Genomic DNA, 23359 nt, shown 5'->3' with positions numbered 1-23359 from the left:
TTTCGCAGATTTGCGAAGATAATTAAATATGTCTGCAGTGCCGCCCCGTAGTAGTCCTCAGTCACAGAGCAGTACTGAGCATGCGCTGTGTACCGGGACCTCTAGACCGGCCTCTGCCTGTAAATCTCCGACTTCCGGCTTCTCTTGCAAAGGCTCCCTAGGCCCCGCCTACCAGTTATCCTGGACCAATAAAATATAAGATTGCTGAAGCTGTTGACCAATGGTTAGGGCTGTCTTTCATCAGGGCCCTCATTTTGAAACTGTCAAGTGGCTGCTAGGGGAGCTGCTGTGCTTGCTGTGGTTGCGGCGGCGACGCCGGCGGTCGCCGCGACGAGTCAGGAGTCGGGGCGCTGGTGGCGGCGCCCAGGCAGGTTCCTTCCTATCAAGATCGGGGACATCATCCCTGGAGGTGCCCAGAAAGAGAGGACACAAGAGGTGCGAACTAAGTAGGTCCGGTTCTTTAGGACATGAGGAGATAGTCAAACAGAACGTTCTGTTTTATTAAGAAAGTTAGATTTAAATGGGGCCGGATTGGAGGGCAGTGAAAGAAAACTTAGCAGGACTGACACTCGCCCTCTTTTTGCGTGCAGTTAGGACAGGGGAAGTCACTTAGCTGCCAGCTACACGTTGCTTCGTTGTCTGCCTCTTAGAGCTTGCATTTTAATTCCCGGAGCCCGCTTCTCAGTTAAGTTGTACCTGTGGCAAAGAGAAGCATTCAAACTGTCTTGTGGTTTCTGCTTAGGTTAAAGGAATGCTGAGAATGTAGTGGAATGATGTGTGTCACCTACTAAAGTATCATTCTTCCGACCCCAGAAACTGAAGAAATGCTGCCGTTGTCGAGCCTCAAGTTGTCATGCCTGTTTGCAAAGTGCAGGATAAATGGCAGATAATGTATTTTCCAAAAGTACAATCGTTTTCTGACTGCAATATGTATTTAAGAAACGATTTTGACGTCTGATCCTACCAGCTCATTTGGTACTAAAATAATCCACAATTCCCAACGCTTGTTGCCTACCAGGTCTGCAAACAAGTCCTAAGGGAAGATGTAATTAAAATTAAAATGGACCAAATTACCACAGTGGTTGATTTGAAACTTGTGAAGTATTCGTTCCTTGATGCAGACCCGTGTTTATTTTATCTTTCCTTCATGGCTTAAGGGAAGACAGTCACAGCTCAGATTTAGTTAACTTACCCTCTGTATACATACTAATGCTGAATAAAAGAGAAATTCCCTTTCCACAGTCTGGCTGCAGCCTTGCTTTCTAGTCTGTGGTTTTCCCTGCATTTCTCCCTTCTGCTTCAGTGTCTTTTTTTTTAAATTGAGACTTTATTGATACATAAATCTGATTGCTTAACTATAAGCTTTAAGTTTTTTTTGTTTGTTTGTTTTTTCGAGACAGGGTTTCTCTATGTAGACCAGGCTGGCCTCGAACTCATAAATCCGCCCGCCTCTGCCTCCTGAGTGCTGGGATTACAGGCGAGCGCCACCACGCCTGGCCCTGCTTCAGTGTCTTTATCTCATAAATTTTCCTCGCAAACCGTAACTGAAGCCCTGTTCCAGGAGCAACTGAAACTGTCACAGGTGTCACAGCAGCTTCTTGATTTGCATGTTGAGGGCCTTCCTTGCCCCCTTTAGCCAGTGACCCTCATACTGCCCCCCACACAATCCCAGTGTTCTGCCGTCTTCCCACTGACTCTTCACTGTTCCTTAAAAGCTAGCAGTTGTAGGTTCCTCTTCTCACAGCGGTCCTTTGTTAGGATTATGAACTCCTTTGAAATCATATTTGAAGCTAAAAAATCCTCCCAGAAAATACACGTGTTTATATTCTAAACCATGCATGCAGTTTGTTTGGTCTGCAGGATAACAATTCTTTACCACAGTGGATAGTCCCATCTGTTCCCATTTCTTTAGTAGACCCCAAGAAGTCAGCGCTTCCTCAATCTAAATCTCCAGCCTTTACTTGAAATACATGTCTCTAGGCTAGGCACATCTAGCCATCATGAATTCCAGTGCTTGGAGCTGTGTCCTGAGTAGCCAGTGTAGTCACATAACAGCTATCCTTCTGTGTGGTTACACAGTCAGCAGATGGATTCCTAGATCCTGCAGATCCCTAAATCTACAGATGCTCAAGAGGCCTGTATAAAATGGCATGGTATTCGCATGTAGCCCATTAGGCATACCATCCTTCAGACTTTAAACCATCTCCAGTTTACTTATAACCCTAATAGAGTATAAATGCTAGGTAAGTAGTTGTTGCACAGAATTGTCTAGGGGATAGTGATAAGAGAAGTCTGTGCATGTTTAGGACCAATGTGATTTTAAGAGATACTTTTGGCCCACAGTTGAATGAATCCATGGAGTGAACTGAGGAACCCAGGCTGACTACTGTGTGCCCACAACTGTACCCAGTGCTCCGGGGCAACCTCATGCTGATACAGCTGGTACTGAACTCACTGACCTTCCAGTCCCCTTGTCCCACAGTCCTTACTTCGGTGAGTAGTAGTGTATTTTGTCTAGTTACTCTGAACAAAAATCTGGATGCATCCAGAGTCCCCCCTTGGATATTTTAAGTGGTCATTGGTCATGAACCTGCATTGTCACCACCAGGTAGCACAGCTGCCTCAGAGCCATACCTCAGAGCCCTTGCCAAAGCTGTGTTCTGGTTTAAGGACCTCATTTGTCTCCTAGGTTAATTCTGAAAAGAACCTTTACTGCTTGGATTACTACAGCTGGCTCTCAACTGGACTCTATAGTTTTAAATTCTGATCTGCCCTAAAACTGTCAGAGTAATTTTTCTCTTTTTAAAAGGCAATGTTTAGAGATGTAGCTCTGCAGTAAAGATCTGGCCCTGACTTGTGCAGCTGCATGTGCATTCAATCCTCAGCATTGCAAATACAAATAAATAAATAACAAGGTTAGTTGCAAACATTTAATATCTTATGTAAAGATTCAGCCTTTTAATATGAAAGGTTGTAATTGTAACTATTCCTTCTTATTTGACTAGTATTTGAGTCTTACTTTGCTTCAGCCTAACCAATCACCCTAATTCTTTTTCACATGCATGCCATGCCTCCGATTTTATCTTGAGTCTGTCTCTCAGGATGGTACTTCAAGTCTTTCAGGTCTCAGTACCTGGCCCATGCTGTCTATTTTACTGGTGTTCAGATAATTTGAATAGTTACTATTTGCCTTTTAATTCTCTCCCCCCTTTAAATAGTTTTCTTTAGTTAAAACATTTAATGATTTCTATGTGTATGTTTCAGTATAATGTATAAACTTAATTTTCTTAAAATAATATTCCAAAAATGTAAGCATCTCAGGAAGGGAATTGACACAAATTCTTAGGCTGTCTTAGTTCAATGGGTCATAGAAAAGTATTTGGTCCCTGAGATGTCACCTAAGGCTGAAGAATAGTGACTGGCCCTGCAGGAAATTGTTCTGAAGCATTTTTCTTTGGTCTTTTGTGTATTCAGCATATCTCTTTCAGGGTATTATAGAAACACAAATGTTTGAAGTTTGTCTCTTCTTTGACCCTGTGATTCTTGCTTGTAAGTGTTCAGTATGTTAAGTGGGTGATTTCTTTTAAAGGACTTGAAAAATATTTGCAAGTTAAAGCACTGTTGCACTTTGTGTATTTAAAAGCTTTGGTTTCAGTACTAGGAGAAGCAACTGAAGTTGCCTTGTGCTGTTTTGTAGTGTTTGCAAGATGTCGTCTGGAGAGGACAAGTGCTCCCTTCATGTGGCTCACAGTGACTCTGACCATTCTGTCTCCACAGACCTTCAGGTAGGAAGACATCTAAATGTACTGTGACTTTAAAACATTATAAACCCCTATGTAGTGATGCATGCCTTTAATCCCAGCACTCAGGGGCAGAGGCAGAGAGATCTCTGAGTTTAAGGCCAGCAGGATCACATAAAGAGTTCCAGGACAGACAGGCCTACATAGAGGTACCACACTCCCCCCAAAATTTTAAACAAACTATTAATTTGTGACAAAACCAGAAGTACATTTTTCATTGACTCATTCCCTTCACTGTGAAGTAATTGCATTTGCAATATTATCAACTCTCTACTAAGGGAGTATGTTGTTTTAAGTTTTCAGAAAATAGCCACGAACTGTTCAAAAGCTTTTTCTTCAAAGGCTTTAACACAGTGAGAAATAAAACTCAGAATTTCAGGACATTTTGTGAAATGTTCTCATTTAACTGCCTCTGCCAAATGCTCTCATCTTTCATGAAAAGTAACAGAGTGTCAGCCCTCTGAGCCTCCAGGGCCCAGGGCTCTCTTAATGTTCTGTGCAGGGAGGTCCTCATTCCCATCACCAGTGTATTTGCCATAATCTACATTTGGCATAAGCTGCCACCTTGAACCTGGACACTGCCAGAAGAGTTAGGAGAACTGCCTGGGTGAGGGTGTGTTGTTTCCATGAGATATTCCAATCCCACAGGCCCTGCTTCCTCACTACCTCAGCTGCAGGGAGGTGGACGAAATAGATGATCATGTGCCCAGGTCAAACCCTGGGGCTTAGTGATTTACAGGAAAAAAGGAGACATGGGTGCTCATGGTCAATCAGCAAGGCTACTGCAGGAGACTTGGAATTCTGTACATTATTTTATTAGGGATAATTCCCATCTAGGTTTACACAGACCAATGAATACCTTGTATCTTATCCCAGTGTGTCCTGTCAATTTAGGGTTGCCTTTTTTCTTAATAACTGAGAGTTTTGGATTTCCCTTTATTTTAACAACCAGATATGATTTAGAAAAAAAATTTAAGAATATTTTTAACCTTTTTAAAGAATTATAATTACTTTTGTTAGTATGAAAGTTAACCATGATATGCTACATAAATCTTTTTCCTAACGCTGAGCTGTACTTTGCATCTTCAGCCCAGGCTAGCTTCATGCTCCTGATCCTCTTCTCTCCACTCCCAGCACTACAGCTACATAGACGCTCACGCCCACCTGCACAGTTCTAGATGCTCGCACTCATGGCCTCCAAGGGCATCACTGACAAAGAGGAGTCGGTTATACCCTTATGAAGAGCGTTCTCGTGTTAAAGTTTTCTGCCATCTGACTTTCATATATACGTGTGTGTGTGTGTGTGTGTGTGTGTGTGTGTGTGTGTGTATGTGTGTGTGTGCGCGTGCGCGCGCTTCTCTTCTTCAGTATTATTAAAAAATTGTATTTCTTTTACCCAGTGGTTAATTCGTGTGTGTGTGTGTGTGTGTGTGTGTGTGTGCTTCTCTTCTTCCATATTATTAAAAAATTGTATTTCTTTACCCAGTGGTTAATTCGTGTGTGTGTGTGTGTGTGTGTGTGTGTGTGTGTGTTAAATAGAATCCAAGTTGAAACTCAAACCACCTACCTCACTCTTTCACATTGAAATTTCACAATTTGCAAACAGAATAGTATAAACACCTTTTACAAACAATTTTACTTAAAATTCAATGCTAAAACAGAGCAAAAATCGTACATATTTATTTTTTAAATGTAAATCCATGATGTTTTCTTCTAACAAGAGCAGCAAAACTAAACCAGCTGTTTTAATGAGTGTGAATTTGAAACCAGGGGAAATAAAATGCTTGTGTAAGTGTGGAAGCTTGACCATCCAGTTTGCTTCTTTTGAGTTACAAAATATCAAGGGGATCCTGGTGCCTCGTGTGGTGGTGCATACCATGATGCAAGTCACTCGGGCGTAATCAGGGGGATGCAGGATTAACAGCAGCCTGGGCTACATGGCAAGCCCCGGGCCAGGAAGTATAGGGAAACCCTGTTGAGAAAAAGAGGGTGGGGTTGGGGTTTCACTCTAGAAATTAGAGTGAAAAGGAAGAATGGAGAGAGAGATATATAAACTGAGCCTCAATTTAAGTTCTTGAAAATGATAGCTTTTAATTGTATGTCTTATCTCGCCTCTAGTTAAATTGATATAAAATGTAAGAAAGAAGAGATAGAAAAAAGTGTTATATTGAAATACCAACATTTCCTCTTTAAACTTTTAATTATAAATGTTTTTAAATATATCTTTTTTTAATGATTTATTTATATATGTAAGTACACTGTAGCTGTCTTCAGACACACAGGAAAAGAGCGTCAGATCCTGTTATGGATGGTTGTGAGCCACCATGTGGTTGCTGGGATTTGAACTCAGGACCTCTGGAAGAGTAGTCAGTGCTCTTACCCGCTGAGCCATCCCCCCAGCCCCTTAATTATAAATGTTAAAGTCATGCCATAAGCACTCAAAGGACCCAAGCTTAGCAAAAGAGCTAAACATTTCTGTATTGTGGTACGTGTATGACTTATGTTGTTAAGTAGATTTCTTAACACCACAAAAATGAGCGTTTGGATGCAGCCCATTGGCTGTTGTCTTACACCACTGTTCTTGGCTTCTCCTAGGAGGAGTATGAAGAGCTGCTTCGCTATGCTATTGTGAATCCAAATGTTGAATCCAGTGCTTCACAGCCGTCTCACCGTAAAGGAGAAGTGGCACCGGATAGATTTCCTACGCTAGCTGGTATGCTTCCAACCAGTTTACCTACAGTTGTCAAGATACCACTTAAGATCCTGAGTCTGTTGGCGATGCTGGTGTGACTGGAAATGTCCCTTACCGTCAACAGGTTCTTACCAATCCGTGGTGTAAAGCAGTGTAATGTGGGGCCTGCCTTGCATTTTACTCTCATTCCTGGCTCTTTTGACAGCTGGATTTTTATTTAAACTTAAGTTGACTTTTAACTTTATGAAAAGTAATAAAATCAGAGCAACACAATAGTGATTATCTCTTTACCTGGGTCTGGGAATTCCATACTCAAATCCTCAAGCTTCCACGGCAAGCACTTTGCCTACTGACTCTCTTCCCAGCCCTTGCCTGTTTACATCACCAGCACTTTAGTTTGTTCAGTAGGAATTGTACATTAAGGTGCTCAGTAGAGCCTGGCAGTGGTGGTGCAGGCCTTTAATCCTAGCACTCGGGAGGCAGGGGCAGTAGAATATGTTACATGCCCTGGTTCTTATCCACAAATTGTATGCCAGGATTGTTTTGACAACTAAATGCCCAAGTCCATCTAAAGGTAATCCCAACACTGCCCTCAGAATCCCTTGTTGCTCTGTGACCCACATACTGATACTTTGTGGGTAATATTTATGTGGCATGGAGAATAGTTTGGGTCATCAGGAGAAAGGTGGACCCACTTGTGGACTCTCAGACGTAGATTTAGTATCCAATGCAAGCCAGGCTGTGTTTTGATAAAGGGGTTAAAGGAAGCAGTGGGAAGCAAGCCCTTTCCCTTTTCAGTCTTACTTAGTAAAGAGCAATTTCTAACAACTTATTCTGCATAAGCACTCTCTTTTTTTCCCATGTTTTTGTGTGTCTGTATATTTACATGTGTGTATGCACCCTTACACTATATGGGTTCTAGGGATTGAACTTAGGTTGTCAAACTTGGCAGCAAGCATCTTTACCTGACATCTCATGGTCCCTGAATAAATACTCTTTGAGAGGGTTAGATAGCCAACATGGGCAGTCACTATATAGCTGTCTCACCTCCAAGGATAGCCGTCCTTGAGAGAGCATCTCACACAGAGGTAAAACTCCTGGCTTTCTGCTAAGGGAGAGCTCCAGTCTCTTCTCATTCCCAGTCTTTGTAGATCTTCACACATGCATACTGTATTCCTGTCCTCAGACTGCTGAACTGAAACAATAGCACCATGACTTCAGATAAATCATTTACTGTGACAGAGTTTTTCTACCTAAATTTCATTTTCTTTAAAAGATATAAACCTTGGGTTTATTTCATTGTATATCAAGGGTGTCGGTTAGTTATATTGAGTATGTTTCCCTTTCCTTTCCTTTCCTTTCCTTTCCTTTCCTCTCCTCTCCTCTTCTCTCCTCTCTTCTCTTTTCCTTTTCTTTGTAGCCCTGGCTGTCTTGGAACTCTGTAGACTAAGCTGGCCTCAAATTCAGAGATCTGCTTGCCCCTGCCTCCCGAGTGCGAGGACTAAAGGCGTGCATCACCACTGCCAGGCTCTACTGAGCACCTCAATGTACAATTCCTACTGAGCAAACTAAAGTGCTGGTGATGTAAACAGGCAAGGGCTGGGAAGAGAGTCAGTAGGCAAAGTGCTTGCCGTATAAGCTTGAGGATTTGAGTATGGAATTCCCAGACCCCAGGTAAAGCCAGTACAATAGTGTGTCTGTAATCGCAGTGTTCCTACAGGCAAGTTGGAAGGCAGTCAGGAGAACCTCTGGAAGCTGCAAGGCCAGGTAGCTGCATGCACAGCAGTAAACAACAGAGACCCTGTCTCAAGATGGAGGACAAGCATGCTGTGATGTATGTGCGCCCTCATATACACACACAGACTTGGACTGTATACATATAATATAGTTAAACATGCATATATGTTAGAGACATAGAGCTACCATCTGACCCAGCTGTCTGCCGGACACACTCAGGGACATGAGAACTGGCATACGGTACCTGCACATCCATGTTTACTGCAGCACTATTCACAGTGGCCATGGCATAGAATCAGTCTAGTCACCCTTTAACAGATGAGTAGTTAAGAAACAATGGAATCCTCGAGTTAAGTTAAGCAAAACAAACCAGGCTTGGAAAGACAAATATTGCATGTTTTCCCACCTGGGTGGAATATGGATTTTTTAAAATGTATTTAAGACATAAAAGTAGAAGGGGTACTTTTTAAATAGAAGAGGACCCAGAGGTGCAGGGAAAACAGAATAAGAAAGGGTTATGTATGTTATCTGCTTACATACATATGCCACAGTGAAGCATTGTACACATAGTATGTACACACATTTTCTTTTAAGTAGTTTAAATTTAAAAACCTTTGGGGGAGCTGGACAGATGGCTCAGCAGTTAAGAGCACTGACTGCTCTTCCAGAGGCCCTGAGTTCAATTCCCAGCAACCACATGGTGGTTTACAATCATATGTAATGGGATCCAGTGACCTCTTCTGGTGTGCCCGAAAGGAATAACAGTGTACTCACATAAAATAAATACATCTAAAAAAAAAAAAAAAAAAAAAGTCAACTTTAAGGACTGGAAAGATGGCTCAGCGGTTGAGAGCACTGACTGTTCTTCCAGAGGTCCTGAGTTCACTTCCCAGCAACCATATGGTGGCTCACAACCATCTGTAATGGGATCTGATGCCCTCTTCTGGTGTGTCTGAAGACAGCTACAGTATACTTACATACATTAAATAAATAAAATCTTTTGGGGGGGCATTAAACAAAAAAACTTTTTTTGGCAGGAAATAACCCTATACGAGAAACTGCACTGGAAGTGGGAAAAGGATCTGATTTAAATATTTCAAGCCATTCAGGTAGGATGACTTTTCCTTAGTTTGTTTCATTCATTAATTACAGTGTATTAGCAAGAATAAGTCACCATATTACTTAACCAGACTTTTAAAATGCTATTGTTGCTAGTTTAAGTGATAATGTTAAAAATGATTTCACAACATTCCAAAATTGTGCAGCTAAGACAAGTTAGTAATTAAAATGCACGGCATCCTTTACACTGCATTTAGAAAGAAGATCTTCTTAATAAAGATTCAGTGAGATATCAGTTAGTTCAGCCAACTGATAAGTCCTTCATAAGCAGTGTACTGCTCCCCAACTTTCAGGCATGTGCTTCTACCAATGTAATGATCTATGTCATACATTTAAAGTGATAAAATGTTCACTTTTAGCCAGAATTTGTTTTAAAATTAATATAACATAAAATCGGTGTGTTCTTTCTACAATTAGGAAGCAATGGCAAAGGTAACTAATGGAAGTAAGACTGCTAACCAGCACCAGCGGCAGGCTTTTTGCTTTACATGGTATAAATGTGAGCAGTAGAAGTAGGATACGTGCCTTGCCCTACAGTGTGGCATTATTGATGTGGAACCATTTAAGCTACTTTGTAAGAAGGGCCTGCCTTTATGTGTCTGTAAGAATCTTGGGCAATATTATTGCAGATGGTCTTTCAAGCCCTTGAGTCATGTGATTCTATTTTGTAAATGGTGAATATATATATATTTTTTTCCTCAACAATAAAATCACAGAGCCTACTGGACATGGTGCAGTATGCTTGTAGTCCTACCAGGACGCTAAGACAAGAGGATAGCCAGGTGTAGACCAGCCTGGATTATGCAGGCTGTATCTTAGAAAAACAAAGCAGGACAGCAGAGCCTTCCGACTCTACTTGGTAGAACCCAGTAGAAAATGCGAGTGCACTTTGTCTTTCTGCCTTGCTCCTTGGGTTCTTTGATTATCCTCAGAACGTGGAGGTGATATCTCATGTATGACCATCCAATACCCTATTTATTGCATAGCAGATACACAATTTAGGGAATAGTTTTCCTTCTTGCAAGGAGTTCTGGAAAGTTTTGCTTTTATGTAACCAGTTCTATAGAACTTGCATCCTTGCTTCATTCTTAAAGGACAAGAGTCAAGCAGTCAGTGTTGGTTATTAGAACTTTCATAGTTTATGTGGGATCCATGAGAAACGGTGGTGGATGATGTCTAATTCCAGTAAATCTATGGTGGAATATTGACTTTTCTACTTTATGCTTTTTAAAGATAGAGGCCAGTTGTCTTTCTGGCTCTGGTGCTCCCCCACCTCACTGAGTAATGTCAAGTAAGAGTTGTGTAAATGTGCACATGCATACAGATTAGTATACAGATTTTTCATCTACATGTTGGAGGCTAACAGCATGTCTAGTAAACTAAACAGCCCTTTTATATTGTGAAATTCTAGCAATGTTAAGGGCAGTACCAACATTGAAAATAAAGCAAGAGTGATCTCTAGACAACCTCCTCAACATGGTCAATTAACGCTCTGAGCCTCAGTGTTCTTATGGTTGAGAAAATACCACTTAGGATAGCACATGTTGAGAGCGAACCTTTAAACCTTTTTATTGCAGAAACATAAAAGGCATTCAGGTAATGTGAGTGTGATAGTGTGGCTCATCACACTCACTTCAGGCTGGGCCAGGATGTCTGACACATCCTTGTTTGCCATAGGAGTTGTTTGTGAAAGATGGAAGGGGTATAGGAGGCATCCCATGCCTGTCAACCCTCAATCAATGACAGCACTAATATCAAAAATGCCCTGCTGAAGTATGTATACCTCAAGAGTAATTTCTCTGTGGTTTTTTTCTCAGCCTCCAGAGTTGGCAGGCATGGTGTAGCCTTTGACATTACTCTGCCAGCAGACAACCTGGCTGCTGCTGATTGCTCTGCTTTTCTTCTAGGGTCACCCAGGAAGCCACCTCACCCAGCCATGGACTTTTTCAGCTCACATTTTCTAGGTGACTCTTCCTCACCAGCCTCTCTTTCTACTCGGACAGATGCCCATGAAATAATTGTGGGGGATCATCTTGTCTCTGATGAAAAATTTCAGAAGTTGGAGAATGTACTTGACATCTGGAGTTCAGGGCTGAAGGTATTGCAGTTGCTTAGTTTGCAGGATGCAATATTCTGACCCTTGAACCTCGTCTCACTTGATTTGCTTGCTTCTTCCTTCCTTTCTTCCTTCCCTCCTTCTTTCCTTCCTCCCTTTTTTCTTTTCTTCCCTTTTTAATGTTTTCTAGTAAACAAAAACCTAAACAACAACAAAAAAATCTAACCCTTCAGACTTCTGGATGATCTTCCAGTGCCTTAGATTTATGTTCTCAATCTTGAACTCGTATAGGAACTGCCTCAGTGTCTTGTTAAACTGTGGCTTGGTACTCAGTATGTTTTAGTAGGGCCTATGATTACATATTTGTTATACATGCACATAGTATTACTGGTTTCTAAACCATACGTAGAGATGCAAGGTTCACGGAGGTGCTAGGATGCTGTATGTCCCACCACAGTCCCATGCATTTTAAGGAGCATCCTGCATCCTGGTGCCCTACAGCAGTGGCTGACATTGTTTCAGTCTCTTCAGAGCCTAGTGAGGACATGGGGGCTGAGGAAGGTCCACACCTAGAGTCCCATCTATCTGTAATGGGAGCACCGTTTATGTTTAAATATATATACTTTACTGATTTATATTAATTTTATAGCAGCCACAATATATGTCTGATGAATCTATAAAACTATTTGTGTTTTGGTGATGTTAATAAGCTGCCAATAATCAGCATTACAGAAATGTCACTATTAAAACACAGTATTAAAAAATGATTTTTGCTGATATTTTAATGGAACCGACTGGAGAGATGGTTCGGTGATTAACAGCAAGAATGCTATTGCAGGGGACTGGAGTTCAGTTCCCAGCACCATGTCAGTGGGTCACAATCTACCTGAACTTGAGATCCAGGACATCTCCAACCTCTGGACTGAGCGCCTGCACGCATGTTCACATACCCAAACAGAGATAATTAAAATCAAATACATATTTTTTAAAGTAATATGATTTAACTATTCTAAAAACTGAGAAAATGAACTTTTCTAAAGCATGTAGTTATACATTTATATCCATGGAAAATTACAATCATGTGAATTCTGTGACAAGTTTCCTCTTATTTGAAACTTTAAACTCTGAAAACCCTCCAGCAGCAGTTTCTGCCATCCTCCCCTGGGTTTCACGCCGTGATGATAGTGGAAGCTGTTGCAGGATTGTGCAGCCGTCCATTAACCTATTCTGTGTTGCGTTAACCGTATTGTTATCTGTATTGCAGAGTTTTGCTGTTTAGGTGGCCAGTGTTTTCTTGTCCTTTTACTCATGCCAGTCAATAGCATCAAAGAGCTTAGTGCTTTGTTGTAAGACAACCATTGCAATAACTCTTTTTGGAGGAAATTTCAGTTTCATGGTTTCAACTCCCACCACAACCTCTAAATCCTCTAATGATCGGCCTCAGCTTTACTAGCCCGTATCACACTATTTCTCCACCTGATCCACTTTTATTTTAATTTCTTTTGAGATTTTTTTTTTTTATTTTTATCTTATGTGTAGGGACATTTAATGTCTGTGTAGGAATGTTTAGCCTCCATATATGAAAGTGCATCACATGTTCTCAGTGCCCAGGGAGGCCAGAAGAGGGCAGCAGATATCTCAGGACTAGTGCTGCAGATGCTAGCCACCAGAAAAGTGCAGGGGCTACAACCAGGTCCTCTAGAAGAACACTGCTCTTAACTGCTGAGCCGTCTCTGCAGAACCACCTAATCTGTTGTAGTATGGACTTTTAAGTCTATGGCTACACAAAGGAATTTTGTGATTTCATACAAAGTAATATAAAATGGGGAAAAAAACTAAATCCTCTGGTATAGTGAATGAACTGTGAAAAGCCATAGCTGTTGAACTTGCAAACATCATTTGAGTGCTGTGATTTTTTAAATAGCCCTGTGTTGACCTGATCTTTTTAATGTTTCTTATTTTCAGTTTAATTTTAAAAGTGGTTTTAAAGAACAAATTGCTTATTTTCATGACATCTTCTTTTCAGACAAACATTTTATCTGAACTAAGTAAGTGGAGACTGAATTTTATTGACTGGCACCGAATGGAGATGAAGAAAGAAAAGGAAAAGCACGCAGTGACTGTGAAGCAGCTGACCAACCAGATCGATGATTTGAAGGAGCTGCAGAAAACCTTCGAGATTTCCATCGGAAGAAAGGATGAGGTCCTCTTTTCTATGCCTCCCTTTGAGTGAGACTCAGCAGATGTCCCAGTGAAAATACAGTTCTGAGATTAACTAATGATCACCTGCTCCTTTGAGACAGAGAGAGAAATGCTTCAGAGAAACTAAGCGCATGAGCAGGTTTATTCCTAGTGGACACAAATGTAGTGGGGTTTGCCCTGCCCTAAGGCTCGGGCGTTTCCTGATGCTTTGAGAGCCTGCTCAAATAGGCAGACTGGGTTTTTCTTCCAGATCATTTCTGTAACTACCTTAACATCAAGGAGCCAGCATTACCTATGCTCTTAACCATTCTTGTGGAAAACAGTAAGCATTTCAAATCCTACCAATTCAAACTGGTCTGAGGTTTTGTGCCTCAGATCATAAGCAGATCTCACACCCTAAGCAAAACAGTGGGCAGTGAATCTGTGCCCTGCTGACTCCGTCTGTGTATTGATGAGGGGCGCTAGACTCCACACAGGGCCTCAGAAAGCAGCAGCACACGAGTGCTTAATGAATTGGATAAAAGGGTTGCTATTGCTTGATTTTTTTTTTTTTTTTGAGCTAGAATCTCACTGTGTAGCCTAGACTGGCTGGCCCCCAACTTAGTGTGTCTGTAGCCCAGGCTAACCTCTCAACAGGAAGTCCTCCTGATAGTCTCCCGACCTCTGGGATTACAGACATAATCCACACAGGCAAGATGATGTTTTTTCAAATGTACCTTGTTCAGGCTCTTTACTGGTATAGTATAAAATCTAATATTTTGGGTAGTTTGTTTTATTTGAAACATAGTCATGTTTCTGTTATCTTCAAAACTATTCTAATTTTTCTGATCTTGAAGTATCATACCAAATGAATATGTTATGCTGTACTTACAAAACGAATAAGAAAAGCAGCTACATATCACCATCCATTTTAAGATTCAGAACTCCGCAGACAGCTCGGAATGCCCTCTTCTGTTCTGAAAAGCAAACAGGCTGCATGGTATGCCTGTAACCTCTGGAATGTAAGAGGTGGGTCACAGGTTCGAGGCCAGCTGGGAACACAGCAAGACTCTTGTCTCAAAGGGAAAACAACAAAGTAGCAACTACAAGTGTCTTGTAAATGTGTGTGGTTTACTAAGGTCTGTTCAGTGTGCCTTGTTTCAGGTGCATATTACAGTCATTGGGGTCTTTGAAAGAGAATTATCTTATGAATTAAATGCTTTTTTTAAGGATAGTAATAGTGTCACTCAAGAAAAATCATTAAAACAGAACTACAGCTCTTATAAATCTGTTCAAACCATGGAATAATTAAATACTGAGAAACTTCTATATCGAAGGTAGTAACAAGAACTAGGAAAACATTTCAAACCAGTCCCCTTCATAAGTCAAATAAGTAAAGACTTTATGTATCTGCAACAAAACTTTTAAGTTTTGTTATCAAGCAGAGTTACCTTCCTGAGTTAAATGTTAACAAGTATCATAATTTTCATGCATGTAAACTTTATTGGGGAGTACACAGTGATACACACAGTGAAGATTTCTTTCCCTTTTCCCAGTCATTCATTGAGTCTTACCACATTCACATGGGAAGCCAGGTCTTTGTCATACTAAACTGCGCTGACCATGGTAGCATATGACTGCAAGCCCAGCACTCAGGACTCTGGGTTAGAGAGAGGGTCACAAGTTTGAATCCAGCCTGAGTTACATAGTGAGACATTGTTTCGGGGGGGGGGGGGTAGGGGGACTGGCTAATTGACCAATAAATATCTATAATTATTCTCTATAACTGTCTTTACATGAAAAAATCACTTTGTGACATGAATAACCTGAGCTGCCCGACACCATCCAGCTCGAGACAGTAACCATCTCAGGCTGTGTGCCCTTTCCACAGGTCGGTCGCTGCTGTCAGTGCTGCAGTGACTGGGTTAATTTCTGCTTACAGGTCATTTCCAGCTTGTCTCAGGCCATCGGCAAGCAAAAGGAAAGGATAGAGTTAATGAAAAGTTTCTTCCGCTGGAGAATCGGCCATGTCAAATCCAGACAGGAAGTAAGTATGAGAGAGACAACTGCTTTCTGGTGACGTACGAGAACTCTTGTCAAACTCAAAGATTTGTTTTCTAATGAGTCAATGTAAATTAGCTCATAATGTCCTCTGGTTTCAAAAGAATTTGATTTTGGTGCAGTTTAGAAAAATACCTCTCAGAATATATTGACATAGGACATATATATTATGACAGAGAAGCCTTTTGCTGCCTCATAGTAGTTGAATAAGGATTGTACCTAACTTTTAAAAAGCCTGGTAATGAAATTCTTTAACAAACTTGACGTTGGAAGCAGTTATTTGGAAAAAAGATTTATATCTTAAGCAGGTCATTTGCTTCCTGTGTTATCACATGTAACTAAGGGTAGCAGCGTGTGTGTGTGTGTGTGTGTGTGTGTGTGTGTATTCTCTGCTATGAGGGGGCCACTTGAGCCCAGTGTATAAGCCCAGCCTGAGCAGCATAGCAAGAGGCTGCCTCAGAAACAAGTGCTGATGATGGTAAAGGCCTCAGCACAGCCTCTTCCTGAACAGACACTACCTGCTTGGAGTGATGCAGGGGGTGTTTGTTGTAGACTTAGCTTAGTGCCACCTGGAGGTATAAATTTGTGCAGCCTATCCAACAGAGCTAGTGGACTTACCACCATGTTATTTTTGCTACGCTGTCCCGGGGTAGTGGTTCTGAGGTTGTCCTGTATGTTGTTTTTGTTCAGATTTATGAAGGTAAAATGGCAGACCAGTACTTTCAGAGAGCTTTGCTGAAGAAAGTCTGGAAGGGCTGGCGTTCTGTGGTACAGAGGCAGTGGAAAGATGTGGTGGAACGGGCATGCCAAGCGAGGGCTGAAGAAGTATGTGTGCAGATCTCCAATGATTATGAAGCCAAACTTGCTATGGTAAGCTACTTGTTAAAATTTCTGCTTTGCATAATTAAATGTATATGACAGCCCCCGCACTGCCACGGTACCAAGTATCGGGCGTAGGCCTGGGGGATTGACAGAAGGCACAGACTCGGGTCATTCTGGTGAGGCGAATGCCAAAGCTTTACTGAGGGACCAGCAATATATATACGAGAGGCCAGGGAAGGGAACAGGAAAAAAACAGTTATAGTCATAGGTCAGGCACCTGGGAAGTCCCCCCACACTGGGCGGGAAAACAGGAATCAAGCTAAGCCGCAGGATGTTCCACTCTCAGGAAACCTGTGCAAACAGCTCAGCTGGGAGAGTTGAGCTAAGCTCACCAATGCCCAACAGTATAAGCTGACTATTAGCCTGGCTATAACTTTTAGTGTTTATATATACCCGAGAACAAAAATTTAGAGATATTTATCTTTAGTAATTTAAATAAACAGTGATATAAAATGAATAGCATAAATATGTTTTATATAACATAAATGTATGTAAATTGAATTATTTTTCTTTGATTTTCAGTAATAAAACTATCATTGTTTCCATAAGGAATCACTTGGATCATGAAGGGGGAAAAAATAGGCATTTGGAATGCAAAGGCCTCTTGAAATTATATTAAAAGGAAAAAAATCATTCTTATAATACTAAATAGTATTGAAATGCATTTTAGAGAGCTTGAGAGATGCCTAATCACCAAACTGCTTACCTGTGAGCGTGAGAACCCAGTCCGGTTCTCAGAGTCTAGTTTTTACAAAGCTGGGCTCAGTGCTGCCCTCTTGTAATCCCAGCACTAGGGAGGCAGAGATAGGATCTCCTGGCAGTCAGAAGCCTGGCTCCTAAGACCAAGCGACAGTAGCTGAAGGAAACGCCTGAGGTAGACCTCCGGCCTCCACACGCAAAAACATACACACATGTTCATCTACACACGCACTCACAAACACATACACAGAATGAATGAATTGAATGCTATGTATGATTTCTGCCATTCAAAGTGGTAGACAGAAAAGATGTGGTCTTTCTAGGTTTGATCTGTGGGAAAGTACGTTTTACCAAAATTCACTATATACTTTAAATTTTGTAAATAGCATTTTTCAAAAATTCTGTTAATTTTATAAGATTATAATTTTAGTTAGTTTTTTTCCTCTTAAAGGATTGTAGCTTGTATAAATACATTTTATTGAATGTCCTATATAAATGGTGTATAGTCTTTTTAAAAACATGACATTTTTGCTGGGCATTGTAGCACATATCTATAATCTGAGCACTTAAGAGGCAGAGAGGACAGTCTGAAGGCCGTCCTCATCTCCACAGCAAGGCAGAGGCAGCCTGAGCCACGTAGGACCATAGCTAGCAAAGTCTAACCTTGGGTATTGACAGTAGTGATCGCTCTTGTGTTTCAAACCCCCCAATGCACACATGCCCTTTTTGTAATTCTTTAGTTATCTGGAGCTTTGGAAAATGCAAAAGCTGAGATTCAAAAAATGCAACAGGAAAAAGACCATTTTGAAGACTCCATGAAGAAAGCATTCATGAGGGGAGTGTGTGCATTAAATCTGGAAGCCATGACCATATTTCAGAACAAAAGTGATGCAGGTGAGTGATTCGTGGAAGGGTCTCTGCTTAGTGTCATAAGGAATGGAGGGGATATCAGTGGCTGGTTGGGTCTGTACTGCTAATACCGTGCAGTGGTGCGTCTCGTCCCCATGTCACCCATTTGTGGCTTCATGGTGAGACTTGCTCTATTCATCGCTCTTGTGCTTTAGAGCTGGTGGCAGCTCTTGAGACTTGGCATTTCATTTAGTTTTTGACATAGTAGAAAAGTGAGAAAAAGGTCTCCCAGTTAAAGAGAGAAGAATCAGTACACTGAACAGCTGCCTATGAACAGAAACTTCATAAATGAGCCCACAGTAGCCAGAGCTGCTCTCCTGCCTGTTCACACCTGACCGGTCCACGATTTTAAGTCATGGATATGCGGGGTTGCTTTTTGCCAAAACCATGTTAAACCTGTGTGTATGTAGTTTTCAAATTATAAGTGGTTTTTATGTGGAATAGTTGCTGTCACCAGAGTAGGAAGGATCTTGGAACTGTAAGTATTGTTAAACTTAAACAAGGTAACAATTATATATAATATGCAGATATCAGCCAGGCATCTGATGGAAAGAAGACATGTAGAAAGTCTCTAAATACAATGTCTACCTCAGTATCTAGAACATTTCAGAGCATTTTCAAACTCAGATGGTCCAAAGCAAACTAGCTGAATTCTAATTCTGAGGGGGCAGCGGGGATCAAAACCTGGGTGAGGCTCCTTGTCCTACCTTTCAGAACTTGACAGGGAGGCAGTCCTTTTGTGAGAGAGCATCCCTGCAGTTAGGTAAGTGGGCAGACGGCTTTGTTCATAACCTGTGTCTTCATGGAGGAACTCATGTCTTTGACTTACAACTTGCTAATGTCAAGAATGAAAACAACCTGGCTTTGTCAAAATGGAAGTAATGAATGGAAATAGGGAGGGTGTTGACATGGGGAAATGGATGCAAAGCTCTAATTGGAGGCCATTTGTCAGGATGGCTGTATGAAGCAGGAAACGCTGGGTAGGCCCGCCCACCCTGGGTGACCACACATACTCCTGCAGTGGTTGTGTTTCCATGGCAGTCCCCCAGCTGGCCTCCAGCCGCACACACACCTGATTCTTACCTTTCACATAAGAAGAGCAGTCCATTTGTTGGCTTTCCATGTTGAAGCTTTCACCTCTGAAATCAATAGTGGTTGATCCTGACATCAACCAGTTAATGATACTGATGCTATAGAGTGTACAGTGAGGCTCCAAGATGACCAGTATCTGCATCTTCCTTAGAACTACATTTTATCCATTCATCTTTTCCTTGTTTGGAGGGTAGCAGTCTTAGTTTGCGTTGCTATTAATTGAATGGATCTGCGATTTGTAGGGATAGACTTCACAAATAATAAAAAGGAAGAGAGTGGCCCTGGTGGTCCAGGAAGAGAACCTTCTGCTCACTTGGATACCTCCTCGTCCACAATGCCGTCATCGGTTCCGTTACAGCTGCTGCCCTCTGGACCATTAGCAGCAGGAGTAGGCAGCGCCACCGCAGTTCCCTCCGCTGTTTCCCTGACCTCTGCCGGAGCTACGTCTGCCTCTTCTGTTCATGTTCCCATCTCTATGCTCAGTGCAGGATCCGCAGCTACTGCTGCCCCGGAAGAATCGGTCAGTACCGTCTGTGCAAGGCTGCCGAAGCCTGCGTGGGGTGGGGGGCTCTGTACCCCTTGTTTGTTCATCTTGTGTATATGGGACTGAGTGAGGGTGTGGGGAGGGGACTGAGGGTGTGGTGGGGGACTGCGGGTATGTGTATGGTCCTAAGGGTGGGGGTGGGGGGACTGAGGATGTGTGTGTGGTCCTGAGGGTATATGGGGGACTGAGGATGTGTGTGTGGTCCTAAGGGTGTGGGGGGACTGAGGGTGTGTGTGGGGGACTGAGGATGTACAGGGGTGGGGGTTGGGGGAAGGCTGAGGGTGTGGGGGGGGGACTGAAGTGTGTGTGGGGGACTGAGGGGCTGTGTGTGGTTCTGAGGGTGTATGTGGGACTGAGGGTGTGTGTGTGTGTAGTTCTGAGGGGGTGTGTGTGGTCCTAAGGGTGTGTGTGGTTCTGAGGGGGTGTGTGTGGTTCTGAGGGGGTGTGTGGGACTGAGGGTGTGTGTGGTTCTGAGGGGGCGTGTGTGGTCCTAAGGGTATGTGTGGTTCTGAGGGGGTGTGTGGGACTGAGGGTGTGTGTGGTTCTGAGGGGGTGTGTGTGGTCCTAAGGGTATGTGTGGTTCTGAGGGGGTGTGTGTGGTCCTGAGGGTGTATATGTGACTAAGGGTGTGTGTGGTTCTGAGGGGGTGTGTGGGACTGAGGGTGTGTGTGGTTCTGAGGGGGTGTGTGGTACTGGTCAAGCCCTCCTCTCCCCAGCACTGTAAGTGGAATACAGAGGGAAAGGCAGGGTGAAACTGGCCCCCTCAGAGAAGTTCTCAAGGCAAAGTGGCCGAAACATTCATATGTAGCGAAAACTAATCTGAAACCCCTGTTACAGAAGTGATAGTTTAAAATAAACTTTTGTTTTATCTTGTTAAAACTATTCAGGAAAATTAGGTTTTGTTGAGAACGAGTTAATAACAGACTTATCACGCACTAGCACTCGATCTCTGTTAGTTGTTCATTTTAACACACAGTTGAAGGGGGCAGGAAAAGTCTGTCCGTAAAGGAAGAGCTTAGGGAGGAGGGTTGAGCAGGGACGGAGAGTATGTGTGAAAGTGTCTACTGAGGTAGTTCATGACTGGGAGGAACAGCACCCGCCTGTCAACCGGTCTTCCTTCTGCACACTGTCAGATGCGGCCCTGCAGCCTCTCCTTGCCTGGTGTTACTCACACAGAGGCCTGCAATGTAAAGCTCCCGAGTCCAGGTTGCCCTCTTCTCCTGACTCCTGCCAGGGATGTGTCAACAGATGGGGGAGGGAGTTTATGCTCTCACTCTTCTCTCTCTCTCTTTCTCGTGGGTCCGAGTCAGAGACAGCTCATTCACCCCAGGCTGGCCTCAGCTTTGCACCAGTTTCTGCGTCGGCCTCCCGAGCGTTGAGGTTACCTTGTGAGCCGCCGCATTCAGTGTGGTTGTGCATCTTAGACCTGGCAGGCAGGTCACGGCCAGCACTGCGCTCTGAGAGCTCTTCCTAGGGGCTCTCTCCTAAGGGGCTCTCGAGAACAGAGCCGGCCAGACAGCTGCTTAGATTTAGTCTTCTGGCTCACTTGAATTTCTTCCTTTTAGAGCTACTAATTTTAGAGAAAAATATGTTGAGATCCGCTGCTTGCCATGTTTGCTCTTGCCTGAAGTTAAAGTACATAGCACATGTGCATACAGTAAGAGAAATCGCAGTGTGTGGAGGAGTTTTGACTTAGGAAGAAGACTAAAATTCAACCCTGACATATGTTCAGCTGTGTTTATTTTCTGTGATTATGCATTCTGAAGTGCAGTCCTATGTAGAGTGTCTCATTTAAATAAACACAGTAGGAGTTTATTTAAATTTTTTACTTGCCATTCATGTTGTATATCCAGATAACATACACAGAGCTAGACTTTTTGAAATCTCCTTAAAATAGGACTGCCCCAGAGTCTGCATTTACACCTGACCCTGCATGCGAGCGAGCGGGCACATGAGTGGCTTGTCCTGGGACGAGCTCTGCAGACCCGGCTGGTTCCTGAGTGTGTGAGCAAGTGGGCCTCCGATTCTTCTGCCTTCTCTTAGGCTCTTTTCCTTCTGTTTGTTTGTTTTGTTTTGTTTTGTTTAATTAGAATTCATTAAGTTTTTTTTTTAATCTTACTATATTTTATTATTATCCCTTAGACGCCTGTTTGGTTTCTAATGAGAGACAGAAAGGGAGTGGGGTCCAGATGGGAGAAGAGGTGGGGGTAACTAGGAGTAGACGGGAGGGGAAGCCGTAATCAGGATATATTACATGAGGAAAAAAGTTTATTTTCAGTAAAAGGAGAAAAAGGCGTACGTGTGTGTGTGTGTGTGTGTGTGTGTGTGTGTATGTGTGTGTGTTACTTGGATCAATCCGCAGAAAGTACTCAAGATAGAAAGTGACTAAAACATTAGTTTATAGTGAAAAATGGAAAGTAATCCAAAAGTCCTCTTACAGATGTGATAGCTACAACACAGATGCACACTCAGTGTCTGAGGGGCCTAGAGAAGACTCCCAGGTGAACCTTTCTGTAAGTCCAGTGTAAGGGGTTCTCCTCCGTGTGAGTCTAGTACTCAGCTCGCCTCAGATAGGTCTTATTTTAGAAAGAAGCATAAGTCCAGCCTGTCTCAGCGTCACCCAGCCCCATCACACAAATGGACAGAGATACTCCAGTCACAGAGCAGGACAGTAGGTGGCGCTGTACTCCTCCAACTCTGGGAGTGTAGTTGAAGGGACATGCTGTTGGGTGGTTTCCAAACTGTTTACTGAAGTTTTCCATCTAACTCCTCCTTCCATCAGAAGGGAAGATCAGTGGTGTGAGGCCGTTGGCACTGTTTTCCCGTTTATAAACGAGGCACCTGAGGCTTTCAGAGGGGACCTGTGGACCTAACTAGCAGCTGGTCATCTCCGACACTAGGAGGAACAATATGTGACCACGTGCTTAAAAGAGCCAGTTTTCAATAGACTCCAGACTGGTTGTGGTTACTGGTTATAAAAAAAAAAAATCGCATTTCTACTATCTGCCTTCCTCAATGTGCTTTTTTATTTTTCAAACTAGCAAAATATTCAACACTATCTTCTAGTTTTGTTTTCTCCCTGCAGCAATCTAATAATTTTTTATATAAATTCTTTCTAAAATATCCTCATGCATTTTTGATACAGCTCTTTTCTTACCTGTTTAAGCTATTTGGGTTACTTACATATTATTTTGTAAATGTATGTGGTATATGTGTTACGGGGATGTCCACCCAAAAGAGGATGTCTGATCTCCTGGAGCTGTTGTGCCTGTAAGCCACTTGTGCAGTGCTGAGAACACACCCCAGGTCTCTGGTGATAGAGAAGTGCTCTAAACAGGGTTGTGTCTCCAGCCTCTACTTACTGTATACACAATACAGTTAGCAAATGACAAACCATTGGAGACCACTCTCAGAAACATGCAGGTCCTTGGTGGTGACGGGTCTAAATTTATGTGACTACAGATGGACTCTTTATATATGTCTTTAGCAGAGGGCCTATTTGCATCACACTGGAGGTGTCCTAATGCAGTTCCCCGACCTGAGGTAGCTGCTGCTCATCTGCATTTCCTGGCTACTCTGGGGTTTCT

At 42.5% G+C, this 23359-nt stretch overlaps 1 protein-coding gene across 5 annotated transcripts in view; it reads left to right on the top strand.

Annotated features, from left to right (window-relative positions):
- Nucleotides 1-346: 346 nt before the first annotated feature.
- Nucleotides 347-23359, top strand: part of Poc5 (POC5 centriolar protein) — a 30306-nt gene continuing 7293 nt past the window's right edge. Inside the window, exons 1-12 of one of the 5 annotated variants that reach the window (XM_052159494.1) lie at nucleotides 353-446; nucleotides 2344-2493; nucleotides 2810-2915; nucleotides 3698-3785; nucleotides 6396-6513; nucleotides 9267-9338; nucleotides 11256-11446; nucleotides 13431-13607; nucleotides 15528-15632; nucleotides 16337-16516; nucleotides 17968-18121; nucleotides 19471-19748. In XM_052159494.1, coding sequence (XP_052015454.1) covers nucleotides 3708-3785; nucleotides 6396-6513; nucleotides 9267-9338; nucleotides 11256-11446; nucleotides 13431-13607; nucleotides 15528-15632; nucleotides 16337-16516; nucleotides 17968-18121; nucleotides 19471-19748 — 1353 coding nt within the window. In that variant the 5' untranslated portion in view covers nucleotides 353-446; nucleotides 2344-2493; nucleotides 2810-2915; nucleotides 3698-3707. Of the gene's footprint in view, nucleotides 447-2343; nucleotides 2494-2809; nucleotides 2916-3697; nucleotides 3786-6395; nucleotides 6514-9266; nucleotides 9339-11255; nucleotides 11447-13430; nucleotides 13608-15527; nucleotides 15633-16336; nucleotides 16517-17967; nucleotides 18122-19470; nucleotides 19749-23359 lie in introns of all 5 variants that reach the window. The other 4 variants (XM_052159493.1, XM_052159496.1, XM_052159491.1 and 1 more) reach the window with 4 other exon arrangements.

The sequence above is a fragment of the Apodemus sylvaticus genome, chromosome 16 (assembly GCF_947179515.1).
Source record: "Apodemus sylvaticus chromosome 16, mApoSyl1.1, whole genome shotgun sequence".
Taxonomy (NCBI): Eukaryota; Metazoa; Chordata; class Mammalia; order Rodentia; family Muridae; genus Apodemus; species Apodemus sylvaticus.
The sequence above is the reverse complement of the archived record's forward strand: the minus strand, read 5'-3'. Positions and strand labels throughout refer to the sequence as shown.